Here is a 23164-nt window from a genome sequence, read left to right as displayed (position 1 = left end):
CACAAGATGAGCAGATCCTTAATGCAGTGTTTCCCAGTCTTGTTTCTGGAGGTACACCATCACCAGTCAAGTCAAGTCAACTTTGGTTCTATAAGGCTTTATATAATACACATTGTGTCAAAGCAGCTTCACAGAGAAAACCAGGGGGGAAAAAGCAGAAACAATTCTGAAAACTCAACTATGGAGACAATTCAGATTCTGCTATAAAGCAGCTCTAAAAGACAATAGTGCCATTATTTATCTCAGGGATACGTTCTTCGTACATCACTAACTCAGTTAGCTGGATTTGATTGTTGATGATTTCGCTTGATCTTGGATTGGTTGGTTCTTCAAAGCTCATCCCAGAGTTGTTGTCATAGCAACAGGTCCGTAAACTTAAACCTGCTTGGGAGCAGGCTTATTTCATGTAAACAGGATTAGATTGCATCTTTTTAAGCAGAATTGATAGTTAAAATCTGTCCCAGCCATTGCTACTTTATTAGAGTACCCTACTGATCCAGGGACAGTAATTTAAAATAAATAATAGTTTTAAAATTAATTGAAAAATAATATAATAATGTTGTGTAGTCAATAATACTATAGACACAGCCAGTTTTACTCACTGAAATATTTATTCATGATAAAACAATTACTTTATAATTATATTGGAGTCTTACGCACATGCTATACAGTTAATCTGAGCCGTGCATTAATTTGAGTGGTGACAGCTATTATGGGAGTGAAATAAAAATGTAAAGCCTGAACAAATACTAGAAATCGTGAATATAAATAATTGGGAATAATGTAAAAAAATAAAAAAAATAATAATAATAAAATAAAAACAGTGCCCATTCATTTATCTATTATAACATTTATGTTGTTTTGTCCACTTGGCTGTTTCCTTATAAAAGTCCAGAAATGCGTCAAGTTTTTCATCAGGTGTTTTTTTTAATTATATGATGTCATTACATTGCTGTCTTGCCGCCAGCCAATCGCTGCATTACTGATCATGCTGTAAAGCAGGCGACCGTTCTTCGTACGTGGATTACCCAGTTAGCGGGATTTCATTGTTGGCAATTTGACATGATCCTGGATTGTTAGGTTCTTCGAGGCTTATCCTGAAGTTGCTGTCATAGCAACAGGACCATTATCTCACAGAATAACATTATCTCACAATTTTATTGCAGTCATACACACATTACATTCAGTTTGTCTGAGCCGTGCATTAATTTGAACGGTGAGCTTTTGCTAATTATAATACTATTCTTGACATTAAAAAATGCAAAGCCTGTACAAATTCTAGAAATGGTGAAAAATAATTTGGAAACATTAAAAAAAGTGGTTACACGTTTTATTAATGTATGTTAATTATGTCATTTTGCTGGCTAGGCTGTTTCCTTGACCTTAATTATATAATGTCATTACGTTGCTGTCTTGTTGCATTTTCCAGTGAACATGACAACACAGAGTAATCTCCGACAGCTTAATCCAGATATTTTAGGGTGCTTTCACACTAGCACTTTTGGTCAAGTCAAGTCACCTTTATTTATATAGCGCTTTTAACAATACAGATTGTGTCAAAGCACTTAACAGTATCAAATTGGAGGGTAGAGTGTCAGTAATGTATAATGATGATTAAACACTCAATTTTCAGTTAAAGGCATTTCATTATTGAATTCAGAGATGTCATTGTCTAGCTCAGTTTAGTTTAAATAGTATCTGTGCAATCAAATCAGCGATAATCGCTAGAAATTAAGTGTCCCTAACTGAGCAAGCCAGAGGCGACAGCGGCAAGGAACCAAAACTCCCTCTGTGACAGAATGGAGAAAAAAAACCTTGGGAGAAACCAGGCACAGTCGGGGGGCCAGTTCTCCTCTGGCCAGACGAAACCCGCAGTTCAAAAGTTTATATTTCTGTTTTTATTTTGTTGCAATTTCTAACAATAATAGTATTATGTAGTTAGGTATTTTGTTATATTTTTAGTTATTTTGTTATATTTTTAGTTTTATTGTATTTTAATCGAGGTCTTCACTGGGGATATGTCTCTGGGGCTCATCTAGGTGTCCTGGTCTCCGCTGATGACCAGGGCTGTAGACATCATCTCTTGGTGCTGATCCACCATCTGATGGGATACGGACTGAGAAACAGAATAGGAAAGAAACAGACAAATTTTAGCGTCAGAGATGCGCGGATGAGCTCAAACGTCACCCGAATCCGCTGCTTCAAATAAATTATCCGCCCGCCACCCACCCGCAGCTATATTTTTCTCTGATTTAGATAACCGACCTGACCCGCACCCGATCGTCACATTACAATAATTCTAATTAGACTAATTCTTATTTTTGCACAATGATATGATGAATGGATGGTTCATTTTTAACAGCAGATTCAGTGATGTGAGAACTGATCTGCACACCACATCTGCCACACATTACGGCTCCGAGGCGGCCACAGGAGCTGATCACGGTCGCTCTAGTCAAGTCAATGCTTGTGTTTATACACATAGATATGTATATATATTATACCAGCCACGCCGCGGCACGTTTCAGAAGCATCCCAGAATCTCATGGTCTCGCGAATCCAGTTGTTTTGCTCCTGATGTGTTACCGCGTGAAGGACGAAAAAAAACGTTGTCGGAGCCGTAAGTAACGGTAACAGGCTAATACAATGATAATAGGCTGCTTTTAAATGAACATTTAATTAAAAAACAAAAGTTCTTCTTTGGCCAGATTATAGTCTACACTTTCTTAATAGCATAAACACACGCTTTACTCCATTCAGACTTTATCTGGAATGCCATTATATCTGCAACTGCAACTTCCCGAACAGATGAACACACACAAAAATGAAATCTGCGTGTCTGTCTGAGGAAAAAATGAATTTAAAACACGTTCATATTTTAGAGAATATTTGCATCACTAATGATTTATCTCATCCACCCGCAATTAATTAGAATGTATCCGGCCCTGCGGATACAACCGCCATCTGCGCATCACTAATTAGCGTAGATGCCATTCTACTTACGATGTAACGAGTACATCGTGTGTTATGGGGAGTGTTCCCGGTTCCGGATGATCTAATTAATGCAGCCTAACAATCCTTTAACGGATTTGAATAATAGAATTGTATTAGTGTGTTATGTGGTAGCCAGGCTAAAGAGATGGGTCTTTAATCTAGACTTAAACTGACAGAGTGCGTCTGCCTCCCGGACAGTGTTAGGTAGATTGTTCCAGAGTTTGGGTGCTAAATAGGAAAAGTCGATTTTGATATTCTAGGTTTTATCAAACGGCCAGAGTTTTGAGAAAGCAGTGGATGTGGAGGACTATAATGTGATAAGAGCTCGCTCAGGTACTGAGGAGCTAAGCCATTCAGGGCTTTAGAAGTAGTTAACAAGATTTTAAAATCTATGTTTGATAGGGAGCCAGTGCAGTGTTGACAGAACTGGGCTAATATGGTCATACTTCCTGGTTTTAGTAAGGACTCTAGCTGCTGCATTTTGGACCAACTGTAGTTTGTTGATCAAGCGTGCAGAACAACCACCCAATAAAGCATTACAATAGTCTAACCTTGAGGTCATAAACGCATGAATTAACATTTCTGCATTTGACGTTGAGAGCATAGGTCGCAATTTAGATATGTTTTTGAGATGGAAAAACGCAGTTTTACAGATGCTAGAAACATGGCTTTCAAATTGCAAATGATTGCTATCAAACAGCACACCTAGGTTCCTAACTGATGAAAAAGAATTGACAGAGCAGCCGTCAAGTGTTAGATAGTGTTCTAGGTTATTACATGTGGGGTTTTTAGGTCCGATAATTAACACCTCTGTTTTTTCAGAATTTAGCAGTAAAAAATTACTCGTCATCCAGTTTTTTTATATCGAATATGCATTCCGTTAGTTTCTCAATTTGGTGTGTTTCACCGGGCCGCGAAGAAATATAGAGCTGAGTATCATCAGCATAAGAGTGAAAGCTAACACCATGTCTCCTGATAATATCTCTCAAGGGTAACATGTAAAGCGTGAAAAGTAACAGCCCTAGTATTGTTAGATCTTGCTGTATTTGGCTGAGCAGTAGTTTGGGTGGCTCGCCAATGTACTAGATTTCTCTAATACATAAAATAAGTAAGCTTGACCAAAGTTCTTGTGGGGAGAAGAATTTATTGAAGGTAGCAGTGTAGCAGTTCTTCAGCAGTAATGTTAGCATGTCAATCCTTCAAACAATCTCAACCCAAGGTACTGTCTGTGAGACCAGACCTTTATACCTGGTAACAAATGTGCTACAAACAACACAATAACTGTCACAGATCCGCCCACAGCTTCATCCACACCAACCACCTACACCCGTTCGCAATCACCGGAGTACTGATTACCACCTGTCATCACTTACCTGCTCGCTATATCAAGTCACTCACCACAATCCTGCGTTGGTTGGTCTCGAGGTCGTAAGCCTGACTCACTTCCCTACTCACCTCTTGGATTGCCTGGATCCTCCATCCCGTAAGCTTCACCAACCGACCTATAACAGAAGTGTTACTTTGAGTTGGACGAATTCGCTGAGTTAAAGGACCCCTTTGTTTTAAGTTGTGTTTTGTTTGAAATCCTTCGGGATCAGTTTATGTTTGTGGAAAGGAAATAAACGAAGAAGAGTGTTTCCACTAACCCTGTGTTTGCCTCTCCGTCCAGCCTGACAGAAGACCAACCCCTCAAAAAGAAGTATTGAGACGTGGTTAAACCGAGATGGAAGACCAAGCTCTCCCAACACCAGACCCATTCACCGAACTAGTTCACGCTCTCCGCGAAGCCCTCCAGCCACCTCCGGCCCTTCCATCTCCTTCCGGATGCCCAATGGCCAAACCTACCCTCTACTCCGGCGATGCGGCCACCTGTAATGGCTTCTTGCTTCAGTGTTCCCTGTACTTTGAGTTTCAACCTCACCAATTCCTGAACGATCGGGCAAAGATAGCCTTCATCATGTCCCTGCTGTCCAGAAGAGCCCTGCAGTGGGCTGAGGCACTCTGGAATTCACACAGCCCCATCGTGCGGTCCCTGGATGCCTTCATCGACCATTTCCGCGAAGTGTTCAGACATACAGCCTCCTCCATCTCCGTTCACGAAGAGCTCTTTCAGTTACGACAAGCCAACATGTCCATCCATGATTACACCGTAAGATTTCGCACTCTAGCCGCCAGCAGTGGGTGGAACGAGACAGCACTTCTCGCCGCCTATCGACGGGGTCTCGAACCCTTCATAAAACGGCAGATGTCTGTTATTGAAGACTCAGTGGGCTTGGAGGGCTTTCTCCAGAAATCGTTGCACATTTCACAACAGTTAAACGCTTGTCGTTCGGAGACTACCCCAGCAACCACCTTACAAGGATCGGTCCCACCTATACCGGAACCCATGCAAGTGGACCGGTACCACCTATCTCCGGAGGAACGGGCCCGCCGGAGAACCCACAATCTTTGTATGTACTGCGGCTCGGGAAGTCACTCCCTGGTATCCTGCCCCGTTCGCCCCGCGAACTCAACGGTGAGTACGGTCCATCTTCACCCTGATGTTTCCAAGATTCCACATAGTGATGCTCTAATCCTTTACCTGAACCGATCCTTTCCAGTTAAAATCCTCATTGACTCCGGAGCCGCAGGAAATTTCATCTCTTCGGCCAGCCTTCTTCAACTTCAACTACCCCGGCTCCGGAGTACTACATCCTACCGGATTTCCACCATACAAGGCAAACCGTTGAGCAAAGGGCTGGTACGCCACCACACTCCAGAGGTCACGCTCCGCGTTGGACACTTTCACAAGGAACAAATCTCCTTTCTCATCTTGGAGGAAGCCATTGTGGATGTGGTGCTGGGTCGTCCCTGGCTCGCAAAACATCATCCAGACTTGCATTGGAGTTCGGGAGAAATCCTTTGTTGGAGTACTTCCTGCTTTGAAAAGTGTCTCACCAGTCTCCCGGTACCTCGCCAGTCCGTACCATCTCTCCCACTCAATTCCACCACCGTAGAGAGCCCTACCACACTTACCTCAGTCAAGACTCCCAGAGCCTACCTCCCTTACCAAGACGTGTTCAGCAAAGCGGCCGCTACTCGTCTTCCTCCGCACAGACCCTGGGACTGCACCATTGACCTGTTACCCGGGGCCAAACTGCCTAAAGGTCACGTCTATCCCCTCTCAATCCCGGAACGCATCGCCATGGAAGAATATGTGAGAGAGGCGCTACAGCAAGGGTTCATCCGTCCCTCCACATCTCCCGCAGCTTCCAGCTTCCTCTTTGTCGCCAAAAAGGACGGGGGCCTCCGCCCATGTATAGATTACAGAGCGCTCAACGCACAAACAGTCAAGTTCGCCTATCCCTTACCACTGGTACCAGCTGCCTTAGAAGAACTTCATGGGGCCCGAGTTTTCACCAAACTCTATCTCCGCAGCGCCTATAATTTAATCCGAATACGGAAAGGAGATGAGTGGAAGACGGCCTTTATCATGCCCACCGGGCACTACGAATATCAGGTTATGCCGTATGGCCTTTCAAACTCCCCATCAATATTCCAAAACTTCATGAACGAGATCTTCCGGGACATGCTCAACCGATTCACACTCATTTATATCGACGACATCCTGATCTACTCATCCACCCTCGAGGAGCACCAAAACCATGTCACCCAAGTTCTCCAACGCCTCCGCCAGCATCAACTGTATCTCAAGCTCGAGAAATGTGAATTCCATCAAACAAAAGTCCATTTCTTGGGATATATCATCGACGCGGATGGAGTACAAATGGATCCTGCCAAGGTGGAGGCCGTAAAAAATTGGCCACAACCATCTTCCATTAAGGAGCTCCAACGGTTCCTCGGGTTCGCCAACTTCTATCGGCGTTTCATAGCCCATTATAGCCATCTGTCAGCTCCTTTAACCTCTCTCCTCCAAGGAAAACCGAAATCCCTTACCTGGACGCCTCAAGCGAAACAAGCCTTCCAAAAGTTAAAGTCCTCCTTTTGTACCGCTCCAACACTCATCCATCCCAACCCCAATCAAAGCTTCGTGGTGGAAGTAGATGCTTCGACGGTGGGAATTGGCGCGGTCTTGTCGCAGAAAAAAGGCGAACCTCCAGTGCTTCACCCCTGTGACTACTTCTCCAAGAAGATGTCCCCGGCGGAACAAAACTATGACATCGGGAACCGCGAATTACTGGCAATCAAACTAGCACTGGAAGAGTGGCGGCACTGGCTAGAAGGCGCACAACATCCGTTTGAAGTGATTACTGACCACAAGAATCTCCAGTACCTTCGCGAAGCCAAACGCCTAAACCCCCGACAAGCCCGCTGGGCCCTTTTCTTCACTCGATTCAAATTCACTCTCACCTATCGTCCCGGCCACAAGAACCTCAAGGCCGATGCTCTGTCCCGTCTGCACCAGCCCGACCCATCACCCGAACACCCAGAACCAGTCCTGCCACCCAAAATATTCGCTTGCCCCATCATATGGAAAGTGGATGACCAGATCCGTGCCGCCACTCAATCTGAGCCTGCTCCGCCGGGAGTTCCAGAAGGAAGCTGTACATACCGGCCACCTTCCGCCTCCCCTTCTGGACTCTCTACACACGCCTCCGGGATCCGGCCACCCGGCCACAACGCACTCTCTCGCTCCTTCGGAACAAGTACTGGTGGCCCAACATGAACCAGGACGTTGCCCGTTACGTCAGAGGCTGTACCGTCTGTGCCATCACCTCGACCCCCCCGTCACTTGCCCGAGGGAAAACTGGTTCCCCTGCCGATCCCACGCCGGCCCTGGTCTCATATCGGAGTTGACTTTGCCACAGACCTACCACCCTCCAACGGATCTACCACCATTCTCGTTGCAGTCGACCGGTTTTCTAAGGCCTGCAAATTGATCCCATTACGAGGATTACCCACTGCCCTCGAAACTGCGGAAACTCTCTTCCAACATGTCTTCCGGAACTTTGGCCTACCCGAAGATATTGTCTCCGACCGAGGGCCTCAGTTTATCTCCAGGGTCTGGCGTAGTTTCTTCCGGCTACTAGGAGTCTCTGTCAGTCTGTCCTCCGGGTATCACCCACAGACCAACGGCCAAACGGAACGGAAAATCCAGGAGATTGGGCGCTACCTGCGCGCCTATTGCCATCGCCACCAGGACCACTGGAGCAAGTACCTACCCTGGGCCGAGTACGCCCAAAACTCAATGCGGCAAGAAACTACCGGTCTCACCCCATTTCAATGCGTGCTTGGATTTCAACCTCCGCTCTTCCCCTGGACCGGAGAGCCCTCCGAAGTCCCGGAGGTTGACTTCTGGTTTCGAGAGAGCGAAAGAGTGTGGGACACGGCGCATGTCCATCTCCAGCGGGCAGTACGGAGGCACAAAGAACATGCAGATACCCATCGTGCCGCCACGCCCCTATACCAACCCGGCGACCGAGTCTGGCTCTCCACTCGGGATATTCGCCTCCGTCTGCCCTGCAAGAAGCTAAGCCCTCGCTATGTCGGCCCCTTCCCTATAATAAGACGGATAAACGAAGTCACCTACGAGCTCCAGCTCCCAGCAACTTACCGCATTTCACCTACCTTCCATGTATCCCTATTAAAACCATTCACTAATCCCGTTCTCCCTCCTTCCGCAGAGCACGAAGTACCTCCTCCTCCCGAGGCCGACCCCAGTGGGACCACCTACAGAGTCGAAGAGATCCTAGACTCCCGACGGCGGGGCGGCCGACTCCAATACCTAGTGGATTGGGAGGGATTCGGTCCCGAAGAGAGATCATGGGTAAACCGAGAGGATGTACTGGACCCCTCGCTTCTTTCCGACTTCCACCGGTCACACCCCGACCGCCCTGCCCCAAGAGGCCGTGGGGGAGGGGGTACTGTCACAGATCCGCCCACAGCTTCATCCACACCAACCACCTACACCCGTTCGCAATCACCGGAGTACTGATTACCACCTGTCATCACTTACCTGCTCGCTATATCAAGTCACTCACCACAATCCTGCGTTGGTTGGTCTCGAGGTCGTAAGCCTGACTCACTTCCCTACTCACCTCTTGGATTGCCTGGATCCTCCGTCCCGTAAGCTTCACCAACCGACCTATAACAGAAGTGTTACTTTGAGTTGGACGAATTCGCTGAGTTAAAGGACCCCTTTGTTTTAAGTTGTGTTTTGTTTGAAATCCTTCGGGATCAGTTTATGTTTGTGGAAAGGAAATAAACGAAGAAGAGTGTTTCCACTAACCCTGTGTTTGCCTCTCCGTCCAGCCTGACAATAATACCCCATGGAGAGCCAATGATAGTGTAACCTTATGATGACCTGACAGGACCCCATGGGGGGCCCATGATCCATTGACTTAATGTTGACCTAAGAGGCTAATTATATGGGCCATTTGCTTCACACTTTTGTAAATATAAGTACAGCTGGCTACAGTTGAATGCAAATACATGCAAATACATTATGTGCAAATGATCACACATAATAAAAAGAACATAAAAACAAATAGTTATCATTTTAGTAATCATGTACACATGCTGTATACAGTTTCCTGCTTGCAATAAAGGTTACAATAATTCATGACAATTGATGCTAGGTCATCACAAACTGTACAATACATGGCTTAGATTAGATGTGCTGCTGATGTTCTATCAATAGCCTGTGCTTTATCCTTCTTAGTTTTACCGCAAAGTAATTTAATTAGTATGATTTTCATTCCTTTAATCAGTAAGGTGAACAGAGTCAACCCAATTAAGCCTAAGAAAATGTACTCAACTGCTGTTTTTCCTAGGTCTCCTACATATTTTGTTATCCAATTGAAGAAGCCAGAACTTGAAATTGTTGATATTTCGTGTACTACCCTGGAGACATGATTGTTAGAAATCACTTTTTGCAAATCTTCATTATTATTGGGAATGTAAGAACAGCACTCTATTCCAATAATTTTGCAGGTCCCACCTTGTGCAGATAGTAGATAATCCAGTGCTGCTCTGTTTTGCGAGGCAATTAATCTAACAGAGGTTAATTCTTCTGATATCTTGCTTAAGCCCAATGCTGTGTTATTAGCTAGTATTTCTACTTCTTTGGAGAGGTCACCAATTTGGTCCAAGGCTGACATTACTCCATAAGTGGGAAGAAGAGTGCCAAGTGCTCTCTTCCACATAGACTGATGGTGAGTTCCAAAAAGATCTGTTGATCTTTGATACCTGATTCTGTCAGGCAAACTTGAAACAATCCTCATGGCTGGAACTACTGTAGATGGCCTAGTGCACAGACGCCAGACCATATGCTAGGAAGTTGAGAATATGCATTGTTACCACACATCCAATAAACTCCCATAGCAGTATGATATGCTTCTGGACGGGTTTGATTTGTCTACTCTATAACCTTATGACAATCCACAGTCTCTCCAACAAAAACAGAGCCATTTTGTTTAACACACCATGGATATGGCCCAAAGGACAGAACAATGTTTACAGGTTGATCATCTAGCCTCTGGTTAGACCTGACAATGATTTCATTAGTTCCAGAATTTTCACCGTTATACTTGGGAGTGACAGGTACAGACATCATAGGAAAACCATGTGCAGCAGAATGTGGTATTAGTCCACAGATAACCAGTCCTGTTAGCATGTTTGGCTGTCATCTGTACCAGCTGCATGTAAATGTTTTTGTTATCCACAACATTCATTTTGTCACTCAAAACACTATTGATTAATGAAAGTAATATTGCTTGCATGGTGAGTGATGCCATTCTCTGAGGTGTCTTGGAGTATGGTCTTGTGATAACGTTCACTTAACAGGTGAATTTGTGCTATCCCAATCTTGCAGCAGGTGTCAGCTTGAAGACATGTGCAGAATGGTGTAGATCCTTAGGACCACTGAAGACCTGCAACACACAAGAAGGAAAGAAAAACATATCTTGCCATAGCACTTAGATTTGAGCAGTTACTTCTTTCTACAGCTAAAACTGTCCCCATTTAATCTGGCAGGACGCTACAGTGTTTATCAGTGATAGTGTGATCTTCATCCTCAGGCAACAAGCTAAAGCCTAAAAATTTTAGTCCTGCCATGTATGGACTCTGATAAACACCACTGCCACCTATCCCTCTCCTCTAGGTGGATTAGCTAATTTGCAATGGTTCACATGAATCCACTTATTCTTTCCAGATACTTTAAGTGCTGCATTAGTTACTAAAAGAACCTGAAATGGATCTTCCCACCTTGTTTCCAGTGGTAATCTCTGAGGTTTGTGAATCATTACCCATTGACCAGGAATTAGACTATGCCCCCCTTCTGGAGGAGGCTCCCATGCTTCCCGAACTTGCTTCTCGGCACCCTGTACTGCCAGGCTGAGTATTTTACAGTATTGGACCAGGCTGTCAGATATCAAGTGTACATCGGCCTTTCGTAAATCTATGGTTCCAGGTAAAGACATGGGACGGCCTGTGATGATTTCAAAGGGGCTTAATCCAGTTTCCTTGTTGTGTGTTGCCTGAATGCTGCACAGTGGGTAGGGCACCCGGCCAGGCAATTCCTTCCTGATGACATTTTGATAATCGTTCCTTTATGATTCAATTCATCATCTCTGTTTGTCCTGAGGCTTGTGGTCTGTAAGGGGAATGTAATGACCATTGAATGTTCAACATTCTACACACTTCCTTGCACACTGCAGCTGTAAAGTGTGTTGCTTGGTCAGAATCTATACATTCTGGTAGACCCCACCTTGGAATAATGTCCTTGACTAATATTTTGGCTTTGTGTGTTGATGTGCCATATTTTGTTGGGAATGCTTCAACCCATCTTGAAAATGTATCTATTATGACCAGCCCATCCTGAAATCTCCCACACCTAGGAAGTGTTATGTAGTCCATCTGAAGGTGTCTGAATGAACCAGGTGGAGCTGGTGTTGCCACAGCTGGAGTCTGGATTCTGGCTCCTGGATTGTTTTTTTCACATGTGATGCAGTTTCTAGTGACATGACGTGCTTGTATGCGGAACTTGGGATTCCACCACACTTGATTGAATCTGTAGATCATTTTGTCATCACCTACATGGCCCAATGAATGAATTTGGGTGGCTAAATAGGGCAAAAGACATTCAGGAGCAACGGTTCGTGTATCATATCGCCAAATATTATCATCATGTAGTTTTGTTCCATTTTCCATCCATGACCATATTTCTTCTCTTGGGGATTTACTCTGCATTTTTTTGATGTCTGAAACAGTTTGTTTATCTTTTCCCATGTGTCTTAATAATACTGTCTCCACACTCCTCTCTTTTGAGGCATGTTTAGCAGCATAGTCTGCTAGGGCATTGCCTTTGGCTTCAGTTGTTGTGTCTTTTGTGTGTGCTTTTACCTTAAGAATAGTGATTTCATTTGGTAACTGAAGAGCTTCTAGAAGTTCTTTAACAAGTTGTCAATTTTTTACAGGGGTCCCAGCTGCAGTCATGAATCCTCTTTGTCTCCACAACTGTCCAAAATCATGAACAACGCCGAATCCATATCTAGAATCTGTGTATATGTTTGCTGTTTTATCTTGGGCTAGTTTGCATGCTTCAATCAGGGCCTTAAGTTCTGCTTGTTGAGCTGATGTTCCTGGAGGCATTGATCCTTTTGCCAAAACTTCAGTGTTTGATGTTACATCCCATCCAGTTTTTCTCACCCCCATCTCACAAGTTGATGATCCATCAGTGAAGAGAACCAAGTCAGGGTTTTGCAGTGGAGATTCTTTGATATGTTTATCTGTTTCCAAAATGGTGACAATCTCTTCACACTTGTGATCATCTTCATTAATCTCTGCCGCCATCATCATGGTGGAGGGATTAGAGACAATGGCTTTCTCAATTACAATGTTACTTGCTTCTAGTACTGCCAGCCAATTTCCCCATCAGCTTGCTGTTACTTGTGAAGCTCTGTGCATTGCTAGTACAGCATGTACTGTATGTGGACATTTGACAATCAATTTCTGATCAAGTGTCAGACTGGAAACCAGTCCAACTGCCAGGTAAACTGCTTGCACTGCTCTCAGACAGGGTCCAAAGCCTAAAGCTACATTATCCAATTTTGCTGAGTAGTAAACCACTGGTCTCTGCTCACCCCCATGTTCTTGTGTTAACATGGCTGTCATATATCCATCTTTCTCATTTACAAACATGGTGAAAGGTCTACCTGTGTCAGGTATTCCGATGGCAGGTGCTTCGCTTAAAGCATTTTTTAACTTCTGAAAGGCTGTACATGCTTCTTCAGTGAGGGTGATGTTTTCTTTGGAATGTGGATTTCCCTTTAGCAAGTCATAAAGGGGATGGACAATTTCTGTATATGAGTCTACCCAAGATCTGTTGTAGTTACAGAGTCCTAAAAACTTTCTTAGTTCTTGAACCGTTGTAGGTTCAGGGGTTTCTTTAATTGCCTTAGTTCTGTCTTGGGCTATTGTTCTTTCACCATTGGATATCTTCTGTCCTAAATAGATCACTTCTTTCTGCATAATCTGAGCCTTTTCTAAACTTGCTTCATGACCTTTAGAGCTTAGATGATCCAAAAGAGCTCTGACATCCTTCTCATGTTCTTGTGCAGTCTCTGAGGCAATGAGTATATCATCCACATACTGTATGACCTCCGATGTCACATTTGGCATTTCTGGAGATGTTAAATGTGTCCTGAGAGCTTGATGGTAGGCAGTAGGGCTGTTGTGGAACCCTTGTGGAAGACATGTCCATTGATATTGTTGTCCATCAACAGTAAAAGCAAGCCAGGGCTGACACTCTGCTGCCAAGGGCACTGACCAAAAGCCATTAGCCATGTCAATCACAGTGAACCATTCATGTTCTGGTTTCAAGGTGTTGAAAATGGTAGCAGGGTTAGCTACTAGAGGTGTCAGTTTATCTACACATTTGTTAGCTTCTCTGTAGTCTACTGTCAGTCTCCATGTACCATTAGCTTTTCTTACAGGCCAAGTTGGGCTGTTGGATGCGCTTTGAGTTTTCTTCAAAATGCCACTTTTCTCTAGCTGTTGAACAATTGGAAGAATTCCCTGGATAGATTCTTTGCTGACAGGGTATTGTTTTGTGCTTGGTGGTGTCCTCCCAGTGAATGATACTGGTGTCATTTGTAACAATCCACAGTCATCTTTATCTTCTGACCAGATATTGGTTGTGTAGTTTGTCCTACCTACATTTTGGTTTTCACTTCATGAGGCCCAATGCATAGAATAATGGGTCCTGTTTTTCTTAGAATGATACCCCCCCCCGCTCCATTTGCGATGATGTGCTCCTGACTCAGTGAAAGTTCAATTTTGTCTGTGTGTATCTCCGTCCTCCTTTTTCTTGAAGATCATTCTCTGTGCTCTTGTAACTGTATGTTGAGGGTCTAGATTGCAGAGCTCTGAGTTTGACTTCATATGTCCTTTCAATTTTTACTGACCACTCAACAATCTGATTGAAAGCTGTTCCAATGCCGTCCCAGTCATCATATCAGATTTTTAGGGCTTTTGAAATTTCAGGTTTCAGTCCATTTACAAAAGCAGTTTTTAGAGGCATGTTAGTATCCTTGTCCAGATCCTCACTGCCATTTAAACCAGCATGTTCCAACCAAATCTGTCTGAATCGTTCTTCATATTCTACAACACTCTCTCCTGTTTTCTGCATACAGGAAGTAATTTTAGCCCAATTAACTTCTGCAGGTTTCAGTTCGAACAAAAAGGTTTGTACAGCTTCCCATCCAGCCTCAGTGTTTTCCTGAGACTCGCCTACCTTGGTTTCAACACTTTTTGTCAACCTTTTTTGATCATTGTCCCTTAGATTGATATTAATTATCATTGCCCCGTCTAATGGATGCAAGGTGTAGATTTTCTGCAGGCGTTGTATAACTTGCCAGACTCTTCGTGGTCGTTTGTACACATCTGGCAATTCCTTTGACCACTTGTCAACTTGCTCTGGAGTAGCTGGCTGGTATGTCTTACATGGAACATATTTCTAAACAGTTTTTTTTACAATTCGGGTTCGTCTCTCACCATTCTCCTCATACTCTTCTTCATTTTCAACATCAATTTCAGTCCTTCTGTTCTTGAAAATTAAAGGAGCAAGTCTAACCTTTACCTTATCCTTAGTGACATGAGCGTGTGTGTCAAGTTCAACATCACTGTCATCAGGACTCCCAGTTGAACTGCTGTCACTTTCTCCTACCAGATTATAACATTGTTGTTCCTCAATCTTCTTGAGCTCTTTAAATGAGTAAAGAGACTGTTTCTGTGCCTCTTGGACAGATTTTATGGGTGGAGGCTTTAGCCCAGAACAGTCATTTGATTCCACTCTTTTGGAAAGCAAATTCAGAAACTTGTCATTATCATTTAGCAGTCTTTCTTTGTCCTTTTTTTCATTCTGCAATTGTTCAGCTAGTGCTCGAACTTTTGCCTTTTCTGCATTGATCTCTCGTTGTAATTTGTCAGTTTCACACTTCTGCAAGTGTTGTCAGATTTGTTTGCCCAAAATCACAGATAATCCATCTCTCTTAGTATTTACCCTTAGACGATTTGTCTTTCCATAAGCCTTTTTAATGTCCTGCAAGTCCCATAATCCACTGTTTGATTGTTTAATTCCATATTTCTGGCATATATCATCATGGCACTTTCTCAGTCCCAGCCTTTTGTCCAAATATTCAGACAGGTTATCCATCATCTCATCAATGGTTACATTTGGAGGTTCTATTCCATGTTTTTCTGTGGTTGGCCTCTGTGCAGGGTCCTTATTTTTGACTTGTGTAGACTCAGCCATGGCAGTACAGCAGATGTTCCCTCAAATGTAGAGAAGCAGAACAAAAGCTGTTAGAGTCGTTAAATGTGCTTATTCAGATTTAGATTAACAGCAGTCTTTGAGACTGACCATTTCAGTTACACAGACAAATCATTAGTTTGATAACTCAGCGTAGTTATCAAAACTATATTTTAAACAAGACATTCACATTCAGGTTTGTTTTCTTCGTTTAATTTCTGAAAATGTCTGAGTGATAAAACTTGTTCAATTCATTTTGAGTCTTTACTCAAAAGGCTGAATTAGTTTTTCAAATTTGTCCCTCAGACAATTTATTTTAGAGTTTTCTATATCATTTAACAGAAGGCACATAACTTAGTTCATCACTTTATGCCATATTCTTCTAACCTAGTTAGAACATATATTTCAAATCTAAAATAGTGGCTACTGAATTAGCACCCAGTCAAGAATTCACAATTCTTACAGCAACATCAGTCCCAATTATTTCCAAGGCTCCTACAGTCAATGGACGAATGGACTAAATTGTTTTTTATACAATTCCTACAGACAAAAAGAGAAAGGACCAAGCCTCTGCTTCTACAATCTCTTGATGAACAGACTAAATTGTTTCTTAAACAATTACTACAGACTCCAGAGAACAGGACTAAGCCTATAATTACACATCTATGGCTCCTACAGTCTCATGAGAACGGACTAAACCTCTTTCTTAAGTGATTCTTACATACTCAAGAGAACAGGACCAAGCTATAAACACTTTTTCTATAGCTCCTACTATAGAATTAACTAAATCATTTAAAAGGTTCCTACAGACTCAAGAGAAAGGCCTAAGCCAAAAATTCTTAAACAGTGCTACACTGGTTATTATGGTTACACTACATACATCAAATGATCTGCTTACTTATGAAAGAGTGTTCTTTCAATTCTTTTAGAGAGCTGATAGTTTCACTCACCAAATTAGGATCTTTGAGACAGGATCAAGTTGATTCAAATAACTTATGTCCACAGATGCGGTCTGTTGATCTTCAACACAAAAACTGTAGAATCTCAAACTCTTTTGTTCACTTCTTGTTGCAGTTGGTGAGTTCTCTTCTTCTCAGTCTCTCCTGGGTGGCTCGCCAGATTGTTAGATCTTGCTGTATTTGGCTGAGCAGTAGTTTGGGTGGCTCGTCAATGTACTAGATTTCTATAATACATAAAATAAGTAAGCTTGACCAAAGTTCTTGTGGGGAGAATAATTTATTGAATGTAGCAGTTCTTCAGCAGTGATGTTAGCATGTCAATCCTTCATACAATCTTAACCCAAGGTACTGTCTGTGAGACCAGACCTTTATACCTGGTAACAAATGTGCTACAAACAACACAATAACACCCCATGGAGAGCCAATGATAGTGTAACCTTATGATGACCTGACAGGACCCCATGGAGAGCCCATGATCCATTGACCTGATGTTGACCTAAGAGGCTAATTATATGGGCCATTTGGTTCACACTTTTCTAAATATAAGTACAGCTGGCTACAGTTGATTGCAAATACATTTGACTAAAGTTAATTAAAAACAAATAATCTTTCAGTACTGAGCCTTGAGGTACTCCATACTGCACTTGTGATCGATATGATACCTCTTCATTCACTGCTACGAACTGATGGCGGTCAGATAAGTACGATTTGAACCATGCTAAGGCACTTCCACTAATGCCAACAAAGTTTTCTAGTCTATTCAAAAGAATGTTGTGGTCGATAGTGTCGAACGCAGCGCTAAGATCCAGTAGAACTAATAAAGAGATACAAACACGATCAGATGATAGAAGCACGTCATTTTTAGCTCTAATGAGAGCAGTCTCAGTACTATGATACGGTCTAAATTCTGACTGGAATTCCTCACAGATACCATTTTTCTCGAAGAAGGAATATAATTGTGAGGATACTATCTTTTCTAGTATCTTTGATAGAAAAGGGAGATTTGAGATCGGTCTGTAATTAACTAGATCTTTGGGGTCAAGTTGTGTTTTTTTTTTTTTCGGTGATTCCGTGATGCCACCACAGATTCGGAAGTTAATTAAGTCCGTGAACATTACACGGAATTCTGTGAGATCATGTTGTTAGGGCACAAGTGTACTCATTATACCACGGTGTTGGACTCTTATCCTTAATCTTACTTAAGCGTAAAGGAGCAACCATATCTAAAGTGCTAGAAAAGAGAGAGTCCATAGTTTGTGTTACACCATCAAGTTGTTCTGAGCTGTTAGATATGCTGAGGAACTGAGATAAGTCAGGAAGATTATTTATAAAGCAGTCTTTTGTGGTAGAAGTGATGGTGCTACCATATTTGTAACAAGGAGTTGGCTTTACAGCTTTAGCTATATGGAATATACAGGAGACTAGATAATGATCTGAGAAATCATCGCTCTGCTGCCAAATTTCAATGCCACTGACATCAATTCCATGTGACAGTATTAAATCTAGAGTATGATTTCGACAATGAGTAGGTCCTGACACGTGTTAGAGTTTAGAATGTCTATAAATGCTGATCCCAACTGATCTTTTTCATTATCAACATGGATATTAAAATCACCAACAATTAGGACTTTATCTGCAGCCAGAACTAACTCCAATAGAAAATCAGCGAATTCTTTAATAAAGTCTGTATGGTGCCCTGGTGGCCTGTATCCAGTAGCCAGTACAAACATCACAGGGGATTTATCATTAATACTTGTTTCTTTGGATAATGTTATATGAAGCACCATTACTTTGAACAAATTATACTTGAAACCCGACCTCTGAGAGATACTGAAAATATTGCTATAAATTGTAGCAACACCTCCCCCTTTACCTTTTGGACGCGGTTCATGTTTGTAACAGTAATCTTGGGGTGTAGACTCGTTTAAAGTAATGTAATCATCTGGTTTTAGCAAGGTTTCTGTCAAACAAAGCACATCTAGTTCATGGTCAGTGAAAATATCATTTACAAAAAGTGCTTTTGAAGAAAGGGATCTAATATTCAATAAGCCAAGCTTAATCATGTGTTTATCTGTATTATATCATTTTTTATTTGTTGAACATCAATTAAATTGTTACTATTACTTTGGTTTGGATGTTTTCTGTATTTTCTAGTTCGGCAAGCAGACACAGTCTCTATAGTGTGATATCTAGGTGAAAAAGTTTCTATGTGCTGAGAATTAACTGACTTCTGTGACGTGAGGCGGCTAGCAGACGGTCGGTTTAGCCAGTCTGTCTGCTTCCTGACCTGGGCCCCAGTTAGTCAAATACAAACTCTAAGACTATGTGTCATATTTCTAGAGAGAAGAGCGGCACCACCCCAGGAGGGATGAACACCATCTCTTTTCAACAGGTCAGGTCTGCCCCACAAATTCTTCCAATTGTCTATAAAGCCTATGTTATTTTGCGGGCACCACTTAGACATCCAGCCATTGAGTGACGACAGTGTGCTATGAATCTCATCGCCACGATAAGCAGGGAGCGGACCAGAGCATATTACAGTGTCTGACAACGTACTTGCAAGTTCACACACCTCTTTAACATTATTTTTAGTGATCTCCGACTGGCGAAGTCGAACATCATTAGCGCCGACATGGATAACAATCTTACTGAATTTACATTTAGCATTAGTCAGCACTTTTAAATTTGCCAAGATGTCAGGCGCTCTGGCTCCTGGTAAACAATGGACTATGGTGGCTGGTGTCTCTATTTTCACGTTCCGTACAATAGAATCGCCAATAACTAGAGCACTTTCATCAGGTTTCTCAGTGGGTGCGTCCCCGAGTGGGGAGAACCTGTTTGTTTTGATCGGAACGGAAGAGTGGTGTTTTGACCCGCGACTAGGCCGTCTCATAGTCACCCAGTTGCCCTGCTGCACGGGCTCAACCCGAAACCGAACAATTTACAGGACTCCTTGAGCTAGTCGCATCCAAAGCAGTATCTACAGCCCTCACATTCTTACTATCCTCAACTAAAGTTTGGATGCGTGTCTCTAGTTCTAAAACCTTCTCTGTCAGCCTAACTATTTCCCTGCATTTATCACATGTGAATCCCTCACTGCTGACAGACAGATAAACTGTACATGTGGCAAACAGTGCAAACAACAATAGCAGGAGAAGAAGCCATTACTCACCGTGATTGATGAATGATACCAACTTAACTTACCACTTACCACTGTTGTTTGATGAGCTCGTGAAAAATGGAGCGAGAGAAAAAAGAAAACAAAATTAGGCGCGGATAGAAAAGCGAATGGAACCACGAGTGACAAGCTAACTGGCTAACAAGCTGCACTCGCGGTTTTAAAAGCAAACGATCACATTAGTTAGATTAGTTTGAAAGATAACACCAGAAATATGGTGGGAATTAAGTTATATATTATCACTTTAGACAAAAGGGAGTGAAAGTAAGGTAGAGATTCAATAAAAAGCAAAGGTACACGGAGCTACAATCACAAACCTCTCTGCAGCACAACAGACTGAAGCAATCGATCCATCGGTGTGCACCCGGGTTTGATTGACATCAGAGTTCATTTGGATGATGTGAACGCTGTCTTCCGAACTCAGGTGCGCACCCGCGAACTGTACCCAAGTCCACTTAAAAAGGGTGAATTCTGGTACGGTTCGCTGCTGATGTGAACTCAATCGTACCAAATCGCGGAAGTGAACTGCTATTAATGACGTCTTATTTGATAAAAAATATGTGTGTGTGTTTATGTGTGTTTTACTCACTTTACCGACGAGTGTGACTGATGCGCTGCAAGCAGAAAGCTGTATGTCTCATTTCTGTTCGCCTTTAGCGTTCTTTAGAGCATTTGCAGTACATTCGTAAGACAGACGTAAGTGCCATTATTTACTGAAGCTTTGGAAACAAAACCGACTGTTCAAAAACATAAATATATAAAAATGAAGAGAGCAACTATGCATTTTGCCGCCTTCTCCTGCACCGTCATTACTAAGCAATGGGGCAAACAGCTGCTGGCTTTATGGCGCAAACAAACCGTGGTTCGGACCCAAATAAAATAATATGAACACAGTCCAGCGGGGCCAGAGAGAGGGAGGGGGGAGCAAACGAACTCCGGTTTGGACCAGGCAAGCGAACCAAGTGTGAACGCACCCTTAAATCAAATCCGCTATCTTGTTTGAATAACCAAATTGGCCAGATATCAGTTACCAGGATTAAAAATATGGCATCTGTCAAATTATCTCAGATGTATTAAGCGAGGTACAAAAAACAAACCCCAGCTCTACAGATGACAATAGTGACATCATTCAGCTTAATCCAGTTCAAATATTTTTCTCATTAAATTAATACACTGACCACTAGGGCCGCTCGGCACACAGAACAAGTTAGGATCCAAAATTTTTTTTTTTTTTTTTTTGTCATATTAATTTCCATAATTCACGTTTTCTAACTTTTTGAAGCCAAATTGCCCTTATCACTTAAGGAAAGGGGTCTGTTATGTCTCCCAAGATGTATAACTGGGGGGCTCGTAGAATTATGATCCAGTCCAGACAGTATGTATCAGTGTTTTTCAAGTGATTGTATGAGAAAGACAGGATCAGCTGATTTTAATGTGAACTTACATTTGTATCACCCACATTGCACTCAAAATGTCACAGCTAGCCTTAGTACTTCAGCATCATAATAGAAATGAATTACAGATTTTTTTTTTCATTCAGTAGTTGAGGAATTCTTGCCAAAATTCACCCTACATGTGTAGTTTGAACTTGTTCATCTTTGTTTGTAACGCAATATCAACTCCCATAGCTTTATTCTTTATATTATCTTATCGTATTGTATTGTATTGTTGTATTATTATTACCTTACTGTGTTCTCCTTCAGAAAATGGTGACTGCGCTGGATAAAAACTGGCATCCAGAATGCTTTAGCTGTGTGAAATGCAGCTCAACATTTGGAGATGAAGGTATGTGCTGATGAAGGAATATTCATGATTTCTGGCCATATTTGAGATCAACTGAGCAATTAATTAATTAATTAATAGAAATATCAGTAAATCAATCAGTTATCATGTGGATAAATAGATAATAGTTATTCAAGATAATTAATGGATTTTGAAAAAAAAGTCCTAAAGAATTTAAAGGGGTGGTTTATTGTTTTTTTTTCTAGGCTTGATTGTGTTTATGGGGTGCAGTCTAACATGTGTTCATGCTTCGTTTTTTAAAAACGCATTATTTTTCATATAATTTTCATTTACTCCACACCACTCTGTCCCTTCTCTGACAAAAGCCTTGATTATTTCCTGTATTTATTAAGCCCCTCCCTCAGAAATACGTGATGGGCTCTTATTGGTTAACTGGCTCAGTGTGTTGTGATTCACTAAACCGCCGAGCGTGGGTCTAAATGTCCCGCCCCTCAGCTCAGCGGCATGTGCTCCGGTTGTATTGTAAACAAAGGCGTTGTCTATATTGCTTATCAATTTGAACCCGATTGAGATGCAGAGGATATTAGTGAAGAGGATCGAGCAGAACCTGTGCAAGCACGGCTCTTAATGGTATGTTTGTTTGTTTGTTTGTTTGTTGTCTTATACTTTTAGATACGCTGTTATTATGCTACTGCTTATGTTAGCTTTTAATATACGGTTTTATTCCGATTAAAGCTTTAATACAGTATGGCAACCGCACACGCGTCCATGTATAACGCTTCTCATTGCTATGTGAAAATGTATAATTGGAACAGTTTGTTGGAGCTGATCTGACGATCTGAATGAGAGAGAGAGAGAGAGAGAGAGATACAGAGCAGGGGCGACGCGAGGAACAGTATTAAGAACGGCTGTTTTAGAACATTGATTTTGAAACTTGTGAATCCATTAGAATCGTTAGAAGACAGAATTGCGATTCATATATGAATAGATTTTTACGTGCACCCCTAGTTTTCTCTTCCTCTTGTGACGTAACAGACCCGGGAAGTAACTCGTTGTAGTTCCTTACCAGCCGTTTTTGTAGGCATTAAACTTCCAGAATTTTAAAAGACGATATCTCTGTTTGCATTGAACTTTCAGCGCTGCAACTTTGCAGATATTGTTTATGCTCAAACAGCAACATTACACACTAACTAACGTTAAAAAAGTGAAATTGCAATCAACCACCCCTTTAAATTCATTATCAGTTATTTTAAGTGTTTTTTTTTTAAATTAGATTATTTCTTTTATCGATCCTTCAAGATTTTTTTTTTCCAAGTAACCTAATTATGTCTGTTAAGTCCATGAGACCATAGAGTGTCCCATTTCATTTTTTTTTTCTTTTCATAATGGTGCTTGTGAGCACCCCCTTTTCAGCTGCTCTGCTCTTAACTGATAAATATCACTGACATGCCTGATATACAACACCTCCACTAATATCGGTAACAACATTACAATTTGTAAGACTGGAGCAACCAGTGCCCACCAGGAATGGGCTGGTTG

The 23164-nt window shown here is 42.2% G+C and overlaps 1 protein-coding gene across 2 annotated transcripts in view; it reads left to right on the top strand.

Moving 5' to 3' along the window:
* LOC131550862 (transforming growth factor beta-1-induced transcript 1 protein-like) overlaps positions 1-23164 on the top strand; it is a 97365-nt gene that overhangs the window by 50095 nt on the left and 24106 nt on the right. For both annotated transcript variants that reach the window (XM_058793325.1, XM_058793324.1), the window contains one exon: positions 21586-21667. In XM_058793325.1, coding sequence (XP_058649308.1) covers positions 21586-21667 — 82 coding nt within the window. The remainder of the gene's footprint in view (positions 1-21585; positions 21668-23164) is intronic.

The sequence above is a fragment of the Onychostoma macrolepis genome, chromosome 12, assembly GCF_012432095.1.
Source record: "Onychostoma macrolepis isolate SWU-2019 chromosome 12, ASM1243209v1, whole genome shotgun sequence".
Taxonomy (NCBI): domain Eukaryota; kingdom Metazoa; phylum Chordata; class Actinopteri; order Cypriniformes; family Cyprinidae; genus Onychostoma; species Onychostoma macrolepis.
This window is presented reverse-complemented; position numbering and strand designations above follow the sequence as displayed.